The sequence below is a fragment of the Ruditapes philippinarum genome, unplaced genomic scaffold, assembly GCF_026571515.1.
Source record: "Ruditapes philippinarum isolate M1 unplaced genomic scaffold, ASM2657151v2 ctg5816_1_1_1_1, whole genome shotgun sequence".
Taxonomy (NCBI): domain Eukaryota; kingdom Metazoa; phylum Mollusca; class Bivalvia; order Venerida; family Veneridae; genus Ruditapes; species Ruditapes philippinarum.
In genome coordinates this window covers 4,962-21,433 of record NW_026854333.1, presented here as the reverse complement: position 1 = coordinate 21,433, position 16,472 = coordinate 4,962, and the positions used below count along the sequence as shown (strand labels likewise).

Sequence of the window (16,472 nt, the reverse complement as noted above, 5' to 3'; positions counted from 1 at the left end):
GTATTGCACTGTGAAATAAAAAAATGCCCCAAATCAAAAAAGAAACTAGATTTTGCCATAGGATTGTTTAGTTAAGCGTTTATAAATGATTAGTCTGGGTGCAATGTATACGTCCTATTACACTGAATACCCTCATGATTCCTGTCTGTTTTTTTCTAATTGTTTTTCGTTTGGTAAGAAAACTGGACAATTTTTTAATAAAATGCTACTTTCCGTCATTTCTGTGTTTAATCGTGTATACTTCATGTATGTAACCGAAACGGTCAGGGATTGTTTACATAATATTGGCGGTGCAGTCGCCATTTTGTATTTTGAAATAGTCTGCTTTATCCTATGTATAACTCTTAATTTTGCTACCGCTTAAACCATAACTTTATTGGTCATATATAAAACAAGAATAACATTTCAGTATTCGTGACACTGGTAACAGAGAAAAGTTAAGAATAAATGATATTTATCATTTTAATTTTGCAAACTGTGTGTCTTTTTCCAGTGTAAACATAACATACATATAAGTAAAAAGTATATGCCTGATTTAACAATATCTCAAGAGATAGCTATACGAGTACTATATAACATAGCTTATCGGGTCTACCCATTATAAATCAATAACAAAGATAAAATATATATATATATATCTAAAAATGACTAGTATACGATAAACATGTTTCGCGTGATCTCTTATCAGATAAAGTTTTTGTCAAAATTGTTAAATTTATTATTTGTACAACTTGGCATTTTTATGTTGTGTTTTTATTGTACATGAAGTATAGGGAAATAACATTTTTTCTAGCATACACTAATATTTGTGTATACATTTTTACAACGAGATAAGTTTGCAAGTGTGTTTATTTTTTGATAAAGTCGTGTGGATTTTTCTGAATATCATAAAACAAACATTACATATACGTTGATATCTGAGTTCAAAATTGTGTTTAAATTATTTAATTATTTAGAAAAAAACGCAAATGATACACGTATAGCCTTTTAAAAGGACATGCATAGTTAGTGCATTTGTCCATGTTTAAAAAATAATTATTTATATAATTGTTGTTTTTCTTCAAGGATGAGTATTTCATTTTCAGATCACAAGGAAAACTGAACTCGAATTACATATTTCATTATTCAGGGTGGATGCCATCAAAATATTTATTAAATGCGAGATGGGTTTAATTCGAATGACAGATCTTCAATAAAAATGAACACAGGAAAAAAGATGTATTACTTGCGGATTCAAGCCTTACTGGTCGACGGCGGGACAATGGTTCTCAGAAAAATCTTTGACGAGAAAGCATCTCCTCTGGCAGCATGTCTGAAGCAACACCAGGGAACATTAGCGGTTCTGTCAAAGAGAAACATCATCAACAAACAATAATATTTGTTGCTGTCACCCAATGCCCCGACATCAGCAAGTTTTGATATTTCCTTACTATCTTGTTTGCTACGGAATATTTGTGGGTTAAAAAGTAGCACCGATCCATGCTGGTCAACACCGCCGGCACCGACTGATTTCTCCATTGAAGCAGACCTGGTGCGTTTCAGGGGATATCGTAATGAGGTAAAACCCCTAAATTTCATTTGATACAAGACTTTAGTATAAAATTTATAATTCACTTGTGTACTTAACTGATGAATACAATGTAACTTTCAAATGATTGTTTGATTGGGATTTACGTCACACCGACACAGTGTAGGTCATTTGGCGACGTTCCAGCTTTACTGGTGGAGGAATATATCAGGTGCCCTTCCGCTGGCTAGCTTCCTCACATGAAAGAATCCAAAGTCCCTGTCGGGATTCGAACCCACAGCGGTGTGGGGCAAGTGGTTTGAAGTCAAAGACCTTAACCAATCGGCCATGGACGCCCCAACTTTCAAATGAATGAACAGTTTAAAAACACTTAATAGTTTAGGGAAAGTAAATATAATTAATATTCTATAAGACACATGTGTTGCATTACAAATAAATAAAAAGGGATTTCTTTTTAGTTCGCTCATACAGCTTCAACATCTGCATTAACAGAAAACGACTTCAACACGAAATGGACAGACATAGTGCAGGTATATTCATTATCATTGTAAATAATTGTAATATTATACTTAAACAAAAATATCCATAAATACTAGTTACATGATAGAACATTTCATTTAGCATATCATTTTTAGCAGATTCTGAACATTAAAATACAAAATAATACAGTCATAATTATGAAGATCCTTGAGTTGAGCAGAAATGTGTGAGGCTTGCATTGTTTAAGTGTGCAACGAGACCTGGCTTTAAATGAACAACTTTTCTATTATTCCATAAAGCTAAGACAGCGGCATAGTGTCACTTGAATAATAAAAAAAACAACAGATAAACAAATAAAAAAACTGAAACAAGTACAAATTATTTCTCATTATTACAAGAAAGTAGTCTCGTAAAAGTCAATATTGTTACAAAAGAATTATAATAATTACTTCCAAAACAATTCGGCTTTCGTATATAGCAATATATTATATTAACTCATTTAACTGTGAAATAATATCGCTTTACAATAGACATCGACATTGCTGTGCAACCGACATGATCTTATTGAATAGAGAAATAAGAATCCCTAAAGAAAGCCCAAAACGGCAAAATTGAAAATGTTGCAACAGTACCCGACAAACGTGATAACTTTATAATTATTCTTATGCTACTTACAGGTTCTGATAAGGCTTAATTCTCATCTTCAAAATGGTGTACCAAATCTTCAATTAGAACTGGACAATATGAAAACAGCCCCACTGGATGAGGAAGCCGATAAACGCTACCAGCAAGAGATAGATAAATGGCAGCAGATGGACAGTGCACAAACTAGAGATATAGAAATCATGGCAAACGAAATAAAAGATCTTAGTGCAAACATTGAAACCCTCTCCGTAGAGAACAGGCAACAATGGACAGAAATGTTGGATAAACAGGATGAAGTTATCAAGGAAGTAAAAAACGTTCCTCAAAACAGTAAGTTATACTATCATTTATTGTGGTAAATTACAATACTTACATTAAAGCCATTTTCAAAATGTATGTCGTAGCTTCACTTTTTAAGTGTAGTATGAATTTATAAAAACAGATAAAGCAATGTAGTTCCATTTTCGTGCTAATAACTTGTTAGTATAGTTATAAACTCAGCTGCAGTTCATCGGGGATGTACTAAGGGAGCTAAAGCCACAGCCCCGCCTCAAGACGCTCTGGCAAGATGACTTTTTAGCTCACCTGTCACAAAGTGACAGGGTGAGCTTTTGTGATCGCTTTTCGTCCGGTGTCCGTCTGTCCGTCCGGCGTCCGTCCGTAAACTTTTGCTTTAAATGACATCTCCTCATAAACCACTGAGCCAATTTCATCCAAACTTCACAGGAATGTTCCTTTGGTGGTCACCTTTAAAAATTGTTCAAAGAATTTAATTCCATGCAGAACTCTGGTTGCCATGGCAACCGAAAAAAAATCTTAGATATTTGGCATGAAACATCTTCTAGTGAGTGTCTACCAAGTTTGTTCAAATAAAAGCCCTGGGGTCAAAATTGGCCCCGCCCCAGGGGGTCATTGATTTTCCCTATATGCATATAGTAAAAACTTAAAAAATCTTCTTTTAAAGAACCCAAAGAGCTAGAGCTAAGATATTTAGCATGAAACATCTTCTAGTGAGTGTCTACCAAGTTTGTTCAAATAAAAGCCCTGGGGTCAAAATTGGCCCCGCCCCGGGGGTCATGGATTTTCCCTATATGCATATAGTAAAAACTTAAAAATCTTCTTTTAAAGAACCGTTAGAGCTAGAGCTTAGATATTAAGCATGAAACATCTTCTAGTGAATGTCTACCAAGTTTGTTCAAATAAAAGCCCTGGGGTCAAAATTGGCCCCGCCCCAGGGGGTCATTGATTTTCCCTATATGCATATAGTAAAAACTTAAAAATTCTTCTTTTAAAGAACCCAAAGAGCTAGAGCTAAGATATTAAGCATGAAACATCTTCTAGTGAGTGTCTACCAAGTTTGTTCAAATTAAAGCCCTGTGGTCAAAATTGGCCCAACCCCGGGGGGTCATTGATTTTCCCTATATGCATATAGTAAAAACTTAAAAAATCTTCTTTTAAAGAACCATAAGAGCTAGAGCATAGATATTTGGCATGAAACATCTTCTAGTGAATGTCTACCAAGTTTGTTCAAATAAAAGCCCTGGGGTCATCGATTTTCCTTATATGTGTATAGCAAAAACTTAAAAATCTTCTTTGAAAAAACCCAAATAGCTAGAGTTTAGATATTAAGCATGAAACATCTTTAAGTAAATATCTACAAAGTTTGTTCAAATAAAAGCCCGGGGGTCAAAACTGGCCCTGCCCCAGGGGTGTCATTGTTTTTAACTATATGTGTATAGTAAAAACTTTAAAAATCTTCTTTTAAAAAACCCAATGAGCTAGAACTTAGATGTTTAGCATGAAACATCTTCTTATGGGTGTCTACCAAGTCTGTTCAAATAAACAAATAAAAGCCCTTGGGTAAAAATTGGCCCGGGGGTGGGGGGGCCTATATACAGGTGAGCGACCTCAGGGCCATCATGGCCCTCTTGTTCTTTTAAAATATCAACATAAATTAGTAGAATAACAGTAACACAACTGGCTTAAAAGAAATGTAGAATTATTATTTGTCATAAAACAATGTAAGCACAATAAACCTGCATAACTTGAGGCAATTTGCTGTACATGTTATACATAGTGTCATGCGGACGCTTTTTGTTTTTACATCAGTCTTGGTAATTAAGCATCTGCATGATGAGTTATGCGATACTGATTAAAAAGAAATTTCCTTTTTCAGAACACTTCAGTTCACCTGAACAGAAACATCTTCATGGTATGACCTTCTTTGTAATATCTGCTATAAAATTAACAGTTTGTATTATTTTTCTAATTGTGCATATATGTGGTACATGCATACTGTGTCATGAATAGTGTCAATTTTGTGATTATGATATCATCCTTGTATAGACAAAGACTATTTTCTTATATATTTAATTCTCACATCTGTAACAAACTAAATGATCTTTTGTCCTTCCTAAAAATACTTCATGTTATAAAAAATGTAATCCTGAAGATCGTCCAAAAACGGCAAATTTAAGAATGATGCAATCTCTGTTAATTGACGGTAGGGGTAGGTAGAAGCTAATGTTCGCTCCTCCTAATACCAGCTTAAGCAGAACTGAACATTTAAATATGAAAATGGTGGAATGAATCCACAATTCAAACGGCATTGATCATTAAACATTAAATGGTCCATTCCATGAAAAGCGGCCTGAGTGAAATAATGCATGAAGAACGAACTGAACCAAATAAATGATATGCTTAAGGGTATATAGAATGCGATCACAAACCACATTTGCCTTTGTCTATAGAGATAATTAATTTATTGTACCTAAATTTGTTTCTAATCATTGGACTGATACATTTTAGATTCATCACAGATGTATTTTGATGATGCGAAAGGCAAAATGGAATATTATGTTAGAACTAATATTTACAAAGAAGCCAGCCAACAACTTCAAACATCGGGAATAGCTATACTTAGTGGTCATCCAGGAGATGGAAAAACTGTAATGGCGAACTGTCTGTTAATGGAAATGGCTCATGAAAGTAAACTCTTACGGTTAACTAGCCCGAAAGATTGGAGATTAGTAGATTTAGGTGTTTACACAGCTGTGTTGATTGACGATATATTTGGAAATGCTGTACTGGACGAAACTCTGTTTAAAAAGTGGCAATATTTCCTTAGTGACATACGAAGTGCAGCTAATAAAAAAAAGTGTCATTTGTGATAACTACTCGCCATTATATAATGCAAGAAGCGAAAGAAAAAATACATAATCAAGCTGATATGTTCAATGAGGAAAATGTCACCATTCTATTTTCTTCCAGATTATCTCCCGAGGAGAAGTACGACATTCTGAAATCACATCTTATAAAAAACGAAAGGGAAATTGAAATGAATTCATACATGTATGAATCAATTGAAACACAGTGGAAAAGGGTTACCAGGACATCAAACAAAGTGCTCACTGTTGGATTTCCAGAATGCGCGTCCATTTTTGCATCTTCAGATATTTTGTTCAACAAGGGTATTGAATTCTTTTCCTCCCCTCTCGAGTTTTTCCAAAAATGTATTCGAGACATTTCCAAGGATGAAGACGAATTTATGCCATTGGTTCTTGTTTGGGTAAAGACACCAGGGAAATTAGCGATAAACAATTTCAATATTGGTGATAATAAAAAAACAATTACAGGAGCTAGGAGAAGAATTTGGGTATCCGTTTCATAAGAAGACAAAAGAAATAAAGAAATGCTTGGAGAGCCATAGGGACGAATTTCTAGTGTTTAGTACTAAGACAGGTGAATACTCGTTCAGTCATAGTGTGATAAGTGATGTAGTTGGAATTGTTTGTGCAAGAGAATATGTTGACGCGATTTTAAAGCATGCATCTAAAGATTTCATAATGAAATACGTCAAGACCTTACCTTGTTGCAAAGACGACCTGATCATTTATATTGAAGAATACCAATTCAATGGGCTCGTTGAGAAGTTTTACCAATTGTTACATATGGCAGAAGATGATACACAAGAATTCCTATTTGGCAATGATTTCTTTATTAAACCTCTCGTTAAATATGACGGGATCGAAAATACAAAGATGTGCTCACACTTCCTGATGAACAATTCAGTACTTAAACATGACGCATTCTACAATATGGATTTCATTAAAAAGTTTGTCGAAAACTTATGGGTGAAAGGAGGAAAGGACAAACGTGTAAATAATTCACTAGTCTACGCATTTGAAATATTGAAGACTAAATTTTGCATCAAGTTTGACGAACATGAAATGGGAATGTGTCTGCCATCTATCCTTTTGGCAAGTAGAAATGATCTTTTGGTTCAAGAATGTCTAAATAGGTCAGTTCTGAATGAAAATGAAAAATATATATCTTTGCTGCTAGCTACGAGAGATAGAAACAAAGGTTTAGTACAGAAACTAGTTCGTCATAGTATGAAAGGAAATGAGGATGCCTTACAAATAGCAACGGTCAATGAAGATTTAGAAATGTTAGACTTTTTGTTACAGAACCAGAACGGATCTGATTTCCCTTCACATATTCAACATGGAAATAGTCCATTAATCACAGCAGCTAAAAGAGGTTATGTCGACCTTGCGGAATGCCTGCTCAGGAGTGGTGTTGCTGTCAATTATAGAAACAAGAATAATGTATCTGCTCTTGATAAAGCTGTGATATGGAACCAAGTAGAAATATGCCGCGTGCTTTTAAACCATGGGGCGGTTGTGAATGTAAACGGTGGAAAGTTTCAGCGAACACCTTTGCACATTGCAGCAGACATGGGACATACCGATTTAGTGCAACTATTACTTAACAAGGGGGCAGATGTCAATATACGCGACCATAAAAATGACTATCCGTGTCAATCAGCGGCTGTTCTTGGACATTCCAAAATATTGAAAGAAATTCTTGAAAAGGACATTTCTTCCGGAGCTTCACAAATGTCTCATAATTTTAAGCCCATTTCAAAGGGCATGTCTTTGTATCATATAGCTGTAGTTAAAGATAACCAAAACATATTGCAAGTTCTGAAAGAGGTTGGTGTTGACCCTAATATGAAAGATAAATATGGAAGGACGGCCCTTTATCTTGCAGCAGTATATGGAAAAACTGCACTCGTTCAGTTGCTTCTGGATGTTGCAGATCCAAATGTATCTGAGAAAAATGGGTATACACCATTACATGCGGCTGTTTACAAAGAAGATTTGGAGATTGTCCAGCTACTGAGTAATCGGCAACAAGTTATCGTCAATCTACCAGACAAAAGCGGATACACCCCGCTTCACCTTGCATGCAAAACAGCAAATTATGATATCATCGTCGAACTATTGAAGATGCAGCAAATAGATGTGCGTATGATGACGAAGAAAGGCGATACAGTTCTACAGATACTTAAAGCCTCGACAAGGAGAACCAAAAATTTGTCAAAGTGTTTAGAGGCAATACAACAAACGGACCCTTACTTTGTAGAACAATCTGGGATAGGGATATCCTTTGACAACTATGAGAACGAAAACTAAACATATGCAAATCGCAGGCTCAGTTTATGTGTATATTCGGATTTGCAGCGTATGTCAAGCCCGTAGCTGGGTACATCCTTACGGAGTACTCAGTCTTCAACACTTTGTATAAATGATCATGAAGGACCAAACAAATATAAAATACTGTGATTATAAACTGTTAAGTGTTTTAAAATCGTTAACGATAAACATTTCTTATTGGTTATCCATTTGTGGGGTTAATAATTGATTAATTGATACATCCAAAACATTTTAGATATGCCTCAGAAAAAGGAAATGTATAAAACATTATCAAAGACAATTGCTAAAAACATACTTTTATAATATATATTGTTCTTATGAAATGCACGTCTCCTAAATAAGAGCTATCCATTTGTGAAATTTTAGTACTATCTCAGTTCTTTCTGCATTTGAATTAAGCCCCGAAGAAAATTTAGGTATGAAAAATTTCGAAGGGCAACACTCTTAAATTGTGCAAGAGTTATGATTTGTTGTCAAAGATTTGTGGACACTGCTATTTTCACAATGTGATTTAACCACAAATAGAGCTGATACAGTTTTAGTTTAATGCCCAAACTTGTGACGTATGAACGTAAGATCAACGGAAGAAAGGAACACGGCAAATAAATATCTTACAGCTTTCATAGGGGATAAAAATTGGAGAAAACACATAATAAAAAACTTTGATTTTTTAATTTCCATGCAAAACAAGAAATTCACAAAATATAGCAAACGTCACATCTTTTGATATTTCAAAATATACTTTATAATTATATTTTAATCAACAAAGTATGATCATCATCATCATCTGATTAATAACAAGCGTTTAAATTCCATCTAAAGTAGAGAAAACTAAGTTCTCCTGATGATAGGACAAAGACACCGTTGACTGTCAATTTCTTGTAAACTAGAAACAACAAGAGCTGTCAGTAGGACAGCAACGCTCGACTATTCTTAGTGCTTGATAGTAAAAAAAATGCTTGATACAGTTACCTCCTCCTGTTTACAGGTTGGGGTCATGATGTTGAACAAGTGTGCAAAGTTTCAAAGCCATATGTCAATGGACTTTGAAAATATTTGAACTATTACAAAAACTTTAACGTAAATTCTAAGTCGAAAAAGGGGCATAATTCTGTCAAAATGCTTGATAGAGTTACCTCCTCCTGTTTACAGGTTGGGGTCATGATGGTGAACAAGTGTGCAAAGTTTCAAAGCCATATGTCAATGGACTTTGAAAATATTTGAACTATTACAAAAAAATTAACGTAAATTCTAAGTCGAAAAAGGGGCATAATTCTGTCAAAATGCTTGATAGAGTTACCTCCTCCTGTCAACAGGTTGGGGTCATGATGGTGAACAAGTGTGCAAAGTTTCAAAGCCATATGTCTATGGACTTTGAAAATATTTGAACTATTACAAAAACTTTAACGTAAATTCTAAGTCGAAAAAGGGGCATAATTCTGTCAAAATGCTTGATAGAGTTACCTTCTCCTGTCTACAGGTTGGGGTCATGATGGTGAACAAGTGTGCAAAGTTTCAAAGCCATATGTCAATGGACTTTGAAAATATTTGAACTATTACAAAAACTTTAACATAAGTGGTTACGCCGACGCTCCGGTGACTGCAATAGCTCTACTTATTCTTATCGAATAGTCGAGCTAAAAACTATTCACATATGCATCGAACATAATTATCTGTTAGTTGTAGTTTGATAAAAAGAAATGGCAAAAAGTAGCTGTTCAATTATGGAATTATTCATTTGAAAACATTCATAAAATAACTCGAGACAGCGTATGTGGGCTACTACCAAAATTGAAAAGCTTATCAACACTATTCAAGTTAATCTTAGATTTTGATCTTTAGGTAATTTTCCTGAGTTATGGCGATAATCAATGAACATATCTCACAATTAGTTTTCACAAAAATATTATATACACATACAATATTTATCGTATTTATCTAAGCATTCAGTTAATAAAGCTATATCTTGGCTGTTCGTAATTTTCCTGATGAAATATCATTGCTAAACGGTTAAAATCCTACTTAAAATTGAAGAATAGTATATGTTTCCGTAACATTTTATTATGTCTACATATAAAAACATATTTATTATACATTCATTTCAGTAAATAACAGAAAAATTTACTTTAAGCTGCACGCCCCCCTAAAGCATTTAAAAATAATTACAATTATAACAGTATTTTCTCTTTTAAGAGTTTACCAAACAAATGAATACTTTTTTGTATTGTTTAAGTCCACTAATTTGAAGACTTTAATTTTGAGAACATGCAATTAATTTTCATAACAAGATATCTGCTGCCTTGGGGGATACACCCACTTCCTATTGTGTACTGACAGACAAACCCATACAATATGAAAGTTATCTGTCTGTCTATCAGTCTGACATAAAACTTATCTTGTACAAAATTGCTGATATATTTTGTTTGTAAGTGAAATTGTAATAAATATTATAATACATGTAATAGCTCTTTGTTTAATTTTGAGTCAGACCTCAATGGTTCCCGTTTTAAATAATTTACATCTTCAAATATGCAACATTTACAGTTATGTTCCTGTACATAGTCAATATTCATAACGAGGTTTTCCTCCTCATCATATGGTCTGTTTAGTAAATGGGAGAAGAGGAGTGCAGAGCCCAGAGTTACAATATTTATTTATCCACAGTAAAACCGATATAATGGAGAGCGGAGGAAGTGACAGCGCCAGAAAGGTGAGTGAGTGTTTAGTTAGGATATTTTTTTTTTGATATTCATCTCTGTTTTGTCTATGTACTCTCTTTGTGAGCGAGGACCGGAGAGAGAGGAGAGGAGAGTGTGTTATCGCAAATCAACATACGTAGTTGTTTAAAACTTTGAGAATGTTTAGTAAGTGTTTTATTGAGATGCCAAAGGGTATAGGGGAGATGTGTTTGGTACGGAAGTCTTCGAAATTAAAGTTTTGAATTACATTTTGCCATAATTGCCTTTGACAGTATTTATAATTTTGCTTCACATTAACATTAAGGGAGAAGAGCAAACTTGATTTGTAACTAACCACCGCGGGAAATTTTCTGGAAATATCCATTTATTACTATTTTATTTTATAATAGAGATACTTGGAGAGGCTAGTACATATTTACATTTATTTACATGTAGAATCTATAAGATTTACAGAGACTACTATTCTCAACATTTTTTACATATTTAAGGGTGTAATCGGTATTGTTAGTGAATAACTAAGTTAAAAGCCTCTAAATCATGGGTTAATCAGTTAATTAGACATATGGTTGATGCTTAATACCATTATAACAGTCAATCTTTTGAAATATTTAGTTAATTCAGCTATTTACAACGAAAATATGAACATAATGCCACTTAAAGAACATACAATACAATACATGCGTACAATAGACAGACAAAATCATTATCATTAATGTAAATATATCCTTTCACTTGAAATTTCAAACTGACACTTAAGTTACAAAAATACAAGTCTAACAATACTATATACAAATCATTAGAAAATATTCTTTTTTATACAAAGAGTAAATAATAATATATATTCCACGGCTACTATTGTCTTAGCCTTAGAAACACGTACAAATTATATTCTAGTACACTTAAATACATATGCTACATCATGTTGAACATTACACACACATTTATTTTTGACCATTAGTGCAAAACAATCACACACAGTGTTAAAAAAGACAAATAAAGTGAAAGCCCTACAGAGTAGCAATCTGTAGAACAATTAATCACCTCTTAACAACAATAATATCAACTATTCCCAACACATGACTTCACAAAATATTTGACCTCTCTACAACACCTCTTAGCATCAACAAAAACATTTTCTCCAAAAAAGTGTTGCTCTGCAGAGATTGTACAGTATGCCAAAGGACAATAATTTTAGAACTAACATATACATAAAACAAAATCACCATTGTGTATCAAGACATTATTTCTAAAATGCTTACGGCAAATTAATAGAAATTGCTCAACAATAGAACAAATTTTGTCTATTTTTGTGCCGAAATAGCTCAGTATTTATTAAATAAATCGTTATTTTTGTTATTTTTTGGGGAGGGGGGGGTGAGGGGACATTTGGCAACTATGAGCGGATACCAGTACATAGTAAGTGCAGCTTTAACAATCAACCTGAAATTGCCTCCCCCCCCCCCCGCCAAAAATATAACAAAAGTGTATTGGTTCGCTCAATGCAACACTCTCAGATGATAATTTCGAGTTCATGTTGATTATGAGAAAAATTCACATGATAAGAGCACTGGTAAAAAACAAGATTCCTAACAACAGGCAATTTGTAATGACTTTGTTCAATTAACTGTCCATGTTATTTGGAGTTTTTTTTGGTAGATATAAAAATGTTTTTCGTTGGCGAATTCCCGTATCTTTGTTCTTGTACCGTGCATATTTAAGATTTCAGCACAAATGGACAAATTGGAAACCATATACTTGGGTAAGCGATTCGCAATATCAATCTATTACAAAAGTATCAGCAGTTTGGTTATTGCTGTTTGCCATTTCAAAATCGTTCTCATATTATTATTTTATTATGAATATGTAGCAATAACTCCAAAAATAAAGCTTTTAGAATTGCGCCCTTTGTCTAACAACTGCATTTAATCGTGACAAGAAAGCGTTCTTAGTTTTATATTGACATCTTGAAAACTCTTTCGAGTTATGGGCTACATTCGAGAGTTGCATGACGTAAATGCTGACACAACAGGGATCATAAAAACTTGACTTTTTGTTCAAAACAGACGAGCTAATAAACACACAATTACATCTTAAATGAAACAAATTTTTGACAACTTATGCACAAAAGATAAATAATAACATATTGACTTCTTAGTTTAGAACAATTGCAGCATTCTTTGTAAACTTGAACTGAGATATTTTTGTACTCTGTCATAACAACCACACCATACAAAAAGTACACAATTTATGATAAAAAAATTTACACCTTCAGTCATTTCACACAATAACAACTATCTAACTACCTTAATATCTACTTGCATTTGTGCAAGGTTAAATCAACAATCAAAGAAATAGTAAAATATTTATCGGTAAAATGGCACCATGGTTGAGGTGAGGTAAGAATTCAAAAATGTAAAAATTAGAAAAGGTAAACTGCTTCTTAATTTTAAATGTGTATAATTTACCAAAAAAGTTAAGAAAAAGTGCAGTCTGACTAGAATAAAAATAACATTTAGGATTTTTTGTAAAGCGATTTTTTTAAACAACAAACATTAACTTGGCATGAAAGTTGTAAATACATCAATGCAGGACAAATTATACACAATATGTTATATTGCAGGAGTCTTTGTTCCACTATATGAGGAGCTTTGTAATAGAGACAGAGATATGGTCTATTCAACTATAAAATTAAATACAGAATATTCTAGAAACAATATATTATTGTCCACATATTGAGAGATCACATCTAGCGCAAATTGCATCCAAGACCAATTTGCCCAATAAAGTATTGTGGTTTAACTTTTCTTTTATGCCTTGTTTAATTATCATAGTACTGCAAGTTTACAAAGAAAGCAGAATAGTAAGAATTATTAATTTGTAATAAACATTAAATAGCATTCACGCTGAAAAGAGTTAGAATACCCTGTTGAAAATAAGTTCAGCTCAGCTTTTTTACAACACATGGTCAGGAATGTATTTAGTTTTGTGCACATTTTCGAGTGTCTGACAGTATGTAATTAGGTTCCTTGCATAACTCGCGATGCACTAATGGTTTACACTGGTAATATACTCAGGCTCAATTTGGACGCTTGCCTATCAATATTACGATAACGTGAATCGGAAAAGAATACGTAGTGTGTAGAACTACTTAAACCCTCCCTTCAGTATCTATTGAGATAACATCAGACCGAGTTTCTGGTGGCGAGATGCCTAGTCGGTGTTATGTGATATAGAGTCGAGCACGCACTCTATTTGTTCTCTATTCAAGGGAGGGACATCAAAAAATAATCAAAACTATCTAATGCTATGGAGGTAATCAAAGGGATGTTAATAATGGATGTTTTAACTAGACCCTCACTTGTCTTCCCTTTTAGAAAAATATCAGTCGAGTAACTCTTTCATTTTACAACTTTGAAAGTCTCTGACACTGAAGCTTATTTGTAAAACGATATGATATATAGGGTCAGAAAATTTGTTTAAACAATATTATTAGGAGCCTTCGACATTGCGAATATTCTTAGCGCTATTATGATTAATCAATTTCCGGCGTCTGACTTCCTGCAACCAACCGTGTGTAGCTGGTGGCATTTTGAAGAAACATGTTCGTGACCTGATAGGGCTCTATATCTTCCTGTTTTAGAGGAGACACGCTATCACTAGGCGTATGCTGGGAGGGTCTTATGTCATAGAGTTTTTTTATAACCCTGCAAGAATGCTCTATCTATTTATAAATTTTTAGAAACATTTAAATTTCCTTGGTGTCCTGGTACATGGTTGCTCACTCAAAAGTTATATTTGTCACACACTAGCTCTAGATTCGTGTTGTAATCTTTTGGACGTCTTTGCCATATTTACACATGAGTAGCAATTAATGTGATTAGTGATTATTTTTGTAAGGAAGTCAAAAATATTATGTTTACATATATTGCAACTCTGCAGTAACACGCTGCTTATGACAATTTATGTTCAATGGAGATTTATCTTTTCTTGCATAAGCATCTCACACTATCGAAATGAAGCATAATAGTAAATTAAAAAAGCACTCTACTTGTTTCCTTATCTAGTAAGCTTAGCAAAAAGAAAAAATTTATGAGTATTATCTCATTGAGGGAACACATGTACTTCTTACATCCTTGTGTTTAATTATTTCGCAATAACATATGTTCGTATGTGCTTGTGTATTAATTCATTACGACTTTTACATAATAAAGCTTTCACATTTTATTGGAAAGCAAGCATCATTCCACAACTTACTGCTAATGCACTAGACACCAACGTGATGTGACGATCATATCATTTATTATCCAAATGTATAACAACATGTTTTTATCAAATGTTTTTGTGCTCTTAAGGAATATAGGACTTATACGCGAAAGGCCATAATACACTTATTTTCCCCTTTCAAAAAGATAATTTTTTTATCCAATCTAACAGGAATAACTGATGTCAAATGAACATGATTTGCTAAAAGGTCATTCTAGTATCAAAACCAGACAGATCTTTCCTCTCATTGCATTGTCAACTTATTGTATTTTGTATTTACATTGTTTTTGATTGATATTTTTATTGATGTTGGCATGGTAGGTAAATAAAAGATTTTTCCCAAATCAAAATACAATGCCCAGAAGAAACTATGGTAATAGCTAGAGTTTTTAAAAAGTATCAAATTAGTTTTTTGTTTGCCCAATTAAGCAATTTTTATGACACAAAATTTCACTCACAATTGCGCTGTGAGCATCTGGACATTCATTTCCTAATGACACATTTAGCTAAAATTTAAATATACAATATGAAGTTTCTGATATTAAATTGAGGCCAGCGCACCATGACAAAACGCAACGTTAATACGTTTGCGACCTAGCATGGACTCCCTGCTGCTTTGACTATCCTAGGTCTACTTTGTAATAGGGTTTGTAGAGAGGAGACAGCATGGATCCTGATCAGACTATGTGGATGCGCAGGCTGGTCTGGATCCATGCTGGTCGCAAACGCATTATGTTGATTTTGTCATGATGCGGCTTATTTATTTAAAGGAATTACCGATTACTAAAAACGGACAGATATTTACCAGTATAGTGTATGTGCCTAGGCATAAGTATCCTGAAGTATTCAACGCAACGGTTTCCTCGACCGGAACGGTACAGGGATTCCATCTCGCTTATACTAATAGCAAAGCTTCTACACTCTTCAAACGTGGATTTCCATCTTTCATCATAAACAAACCTTTTACAACTAGAAGCACGGAAAATAGGGCAAGGTAGTTAAATGTTTTATTTCGAGTTAAAGTGTGTTCGCGACATCAAGGACAAGGTGATGAAATAGATTAACACTCTTAAGCGCCAGGATCCATTCGTATTAAAACATAATAAATAAATTGCTGCAGTGATTAAAACTAAAAAAATCCTAGTGCTTAGATTAGTCAAAACTCTAAACTATGAAGAGATACCACGAAAATACTATTAGATTTTTTAAAATGTTCCCTCATAATTCTTTACACAGTATTTGCCAGCTTAACGCCAATAATGTGCAAGGTTATGTCTCATTGGTTACACTTTCATTTATCTCTTATATAGGTCTAACCCTATTAGTTGGCACATTACACGACAACACAAAGGTGTG

General features: G+C 33.7%; 1 protein-coding gene and 1 pseudogene across 1 annotated transcript; both read left to right on the top strand.

Moving 5' to 3' along the window:
- Positions 1–1,375: 1,375 nt before the first annotated feature.
- LOC132739845 (uncharacterized) lies at positions 1,376–5,823 on the top strand. The gene is made up of 5 exons (XM_060727660.1): positions 1,376–1,558; positions 1,987–2,058; positions 2,686–2,983; positions 4,830–4,865; positions 5,462–5,823. Exons 3-5 carry the CDS (start codon positions 2,752–2,754, stop codon positions 5,821–5,823), a joined length of 630 nt encoding a protein of 209 aa, XP_060583643.1. The 5' UTR covers positions 1,376–1,558; positions 1,987–2,058; positions 2,686–2,751.
- Positions 5,824–5,843: 20 nt separating this feature from the next.
- On the top strand, positions 5,844–8,240 carry LOC132739846 (uncharacterized; annotated as a pseudogene).
- Positions 8,241–16,472: the final 8,232 nt, after the last annotated feature.

Coding starts and splice junctions, on each gene's coding strand:
- LOC132739845 (XM_060727660.1), top strand. CDS start 2,752: ATGAAAACAGCCCCACTGGATGAGGAAGCCGATAAACGCTACCAGCAA. Junction 2,984..4,829: donor AAAAAACGTTCCTCAAAACA/GTAAGTTATACT, acceptor TTCCTTTTTCAG/AACACTTCAGTTCACCTGAA. Junction 4,866..5,461: donor TGAACAGAAACATCTTCATG/GTATGACCTTCT, acceptor GATACATTTTAG/ATTCATCACAGATGTATTTT.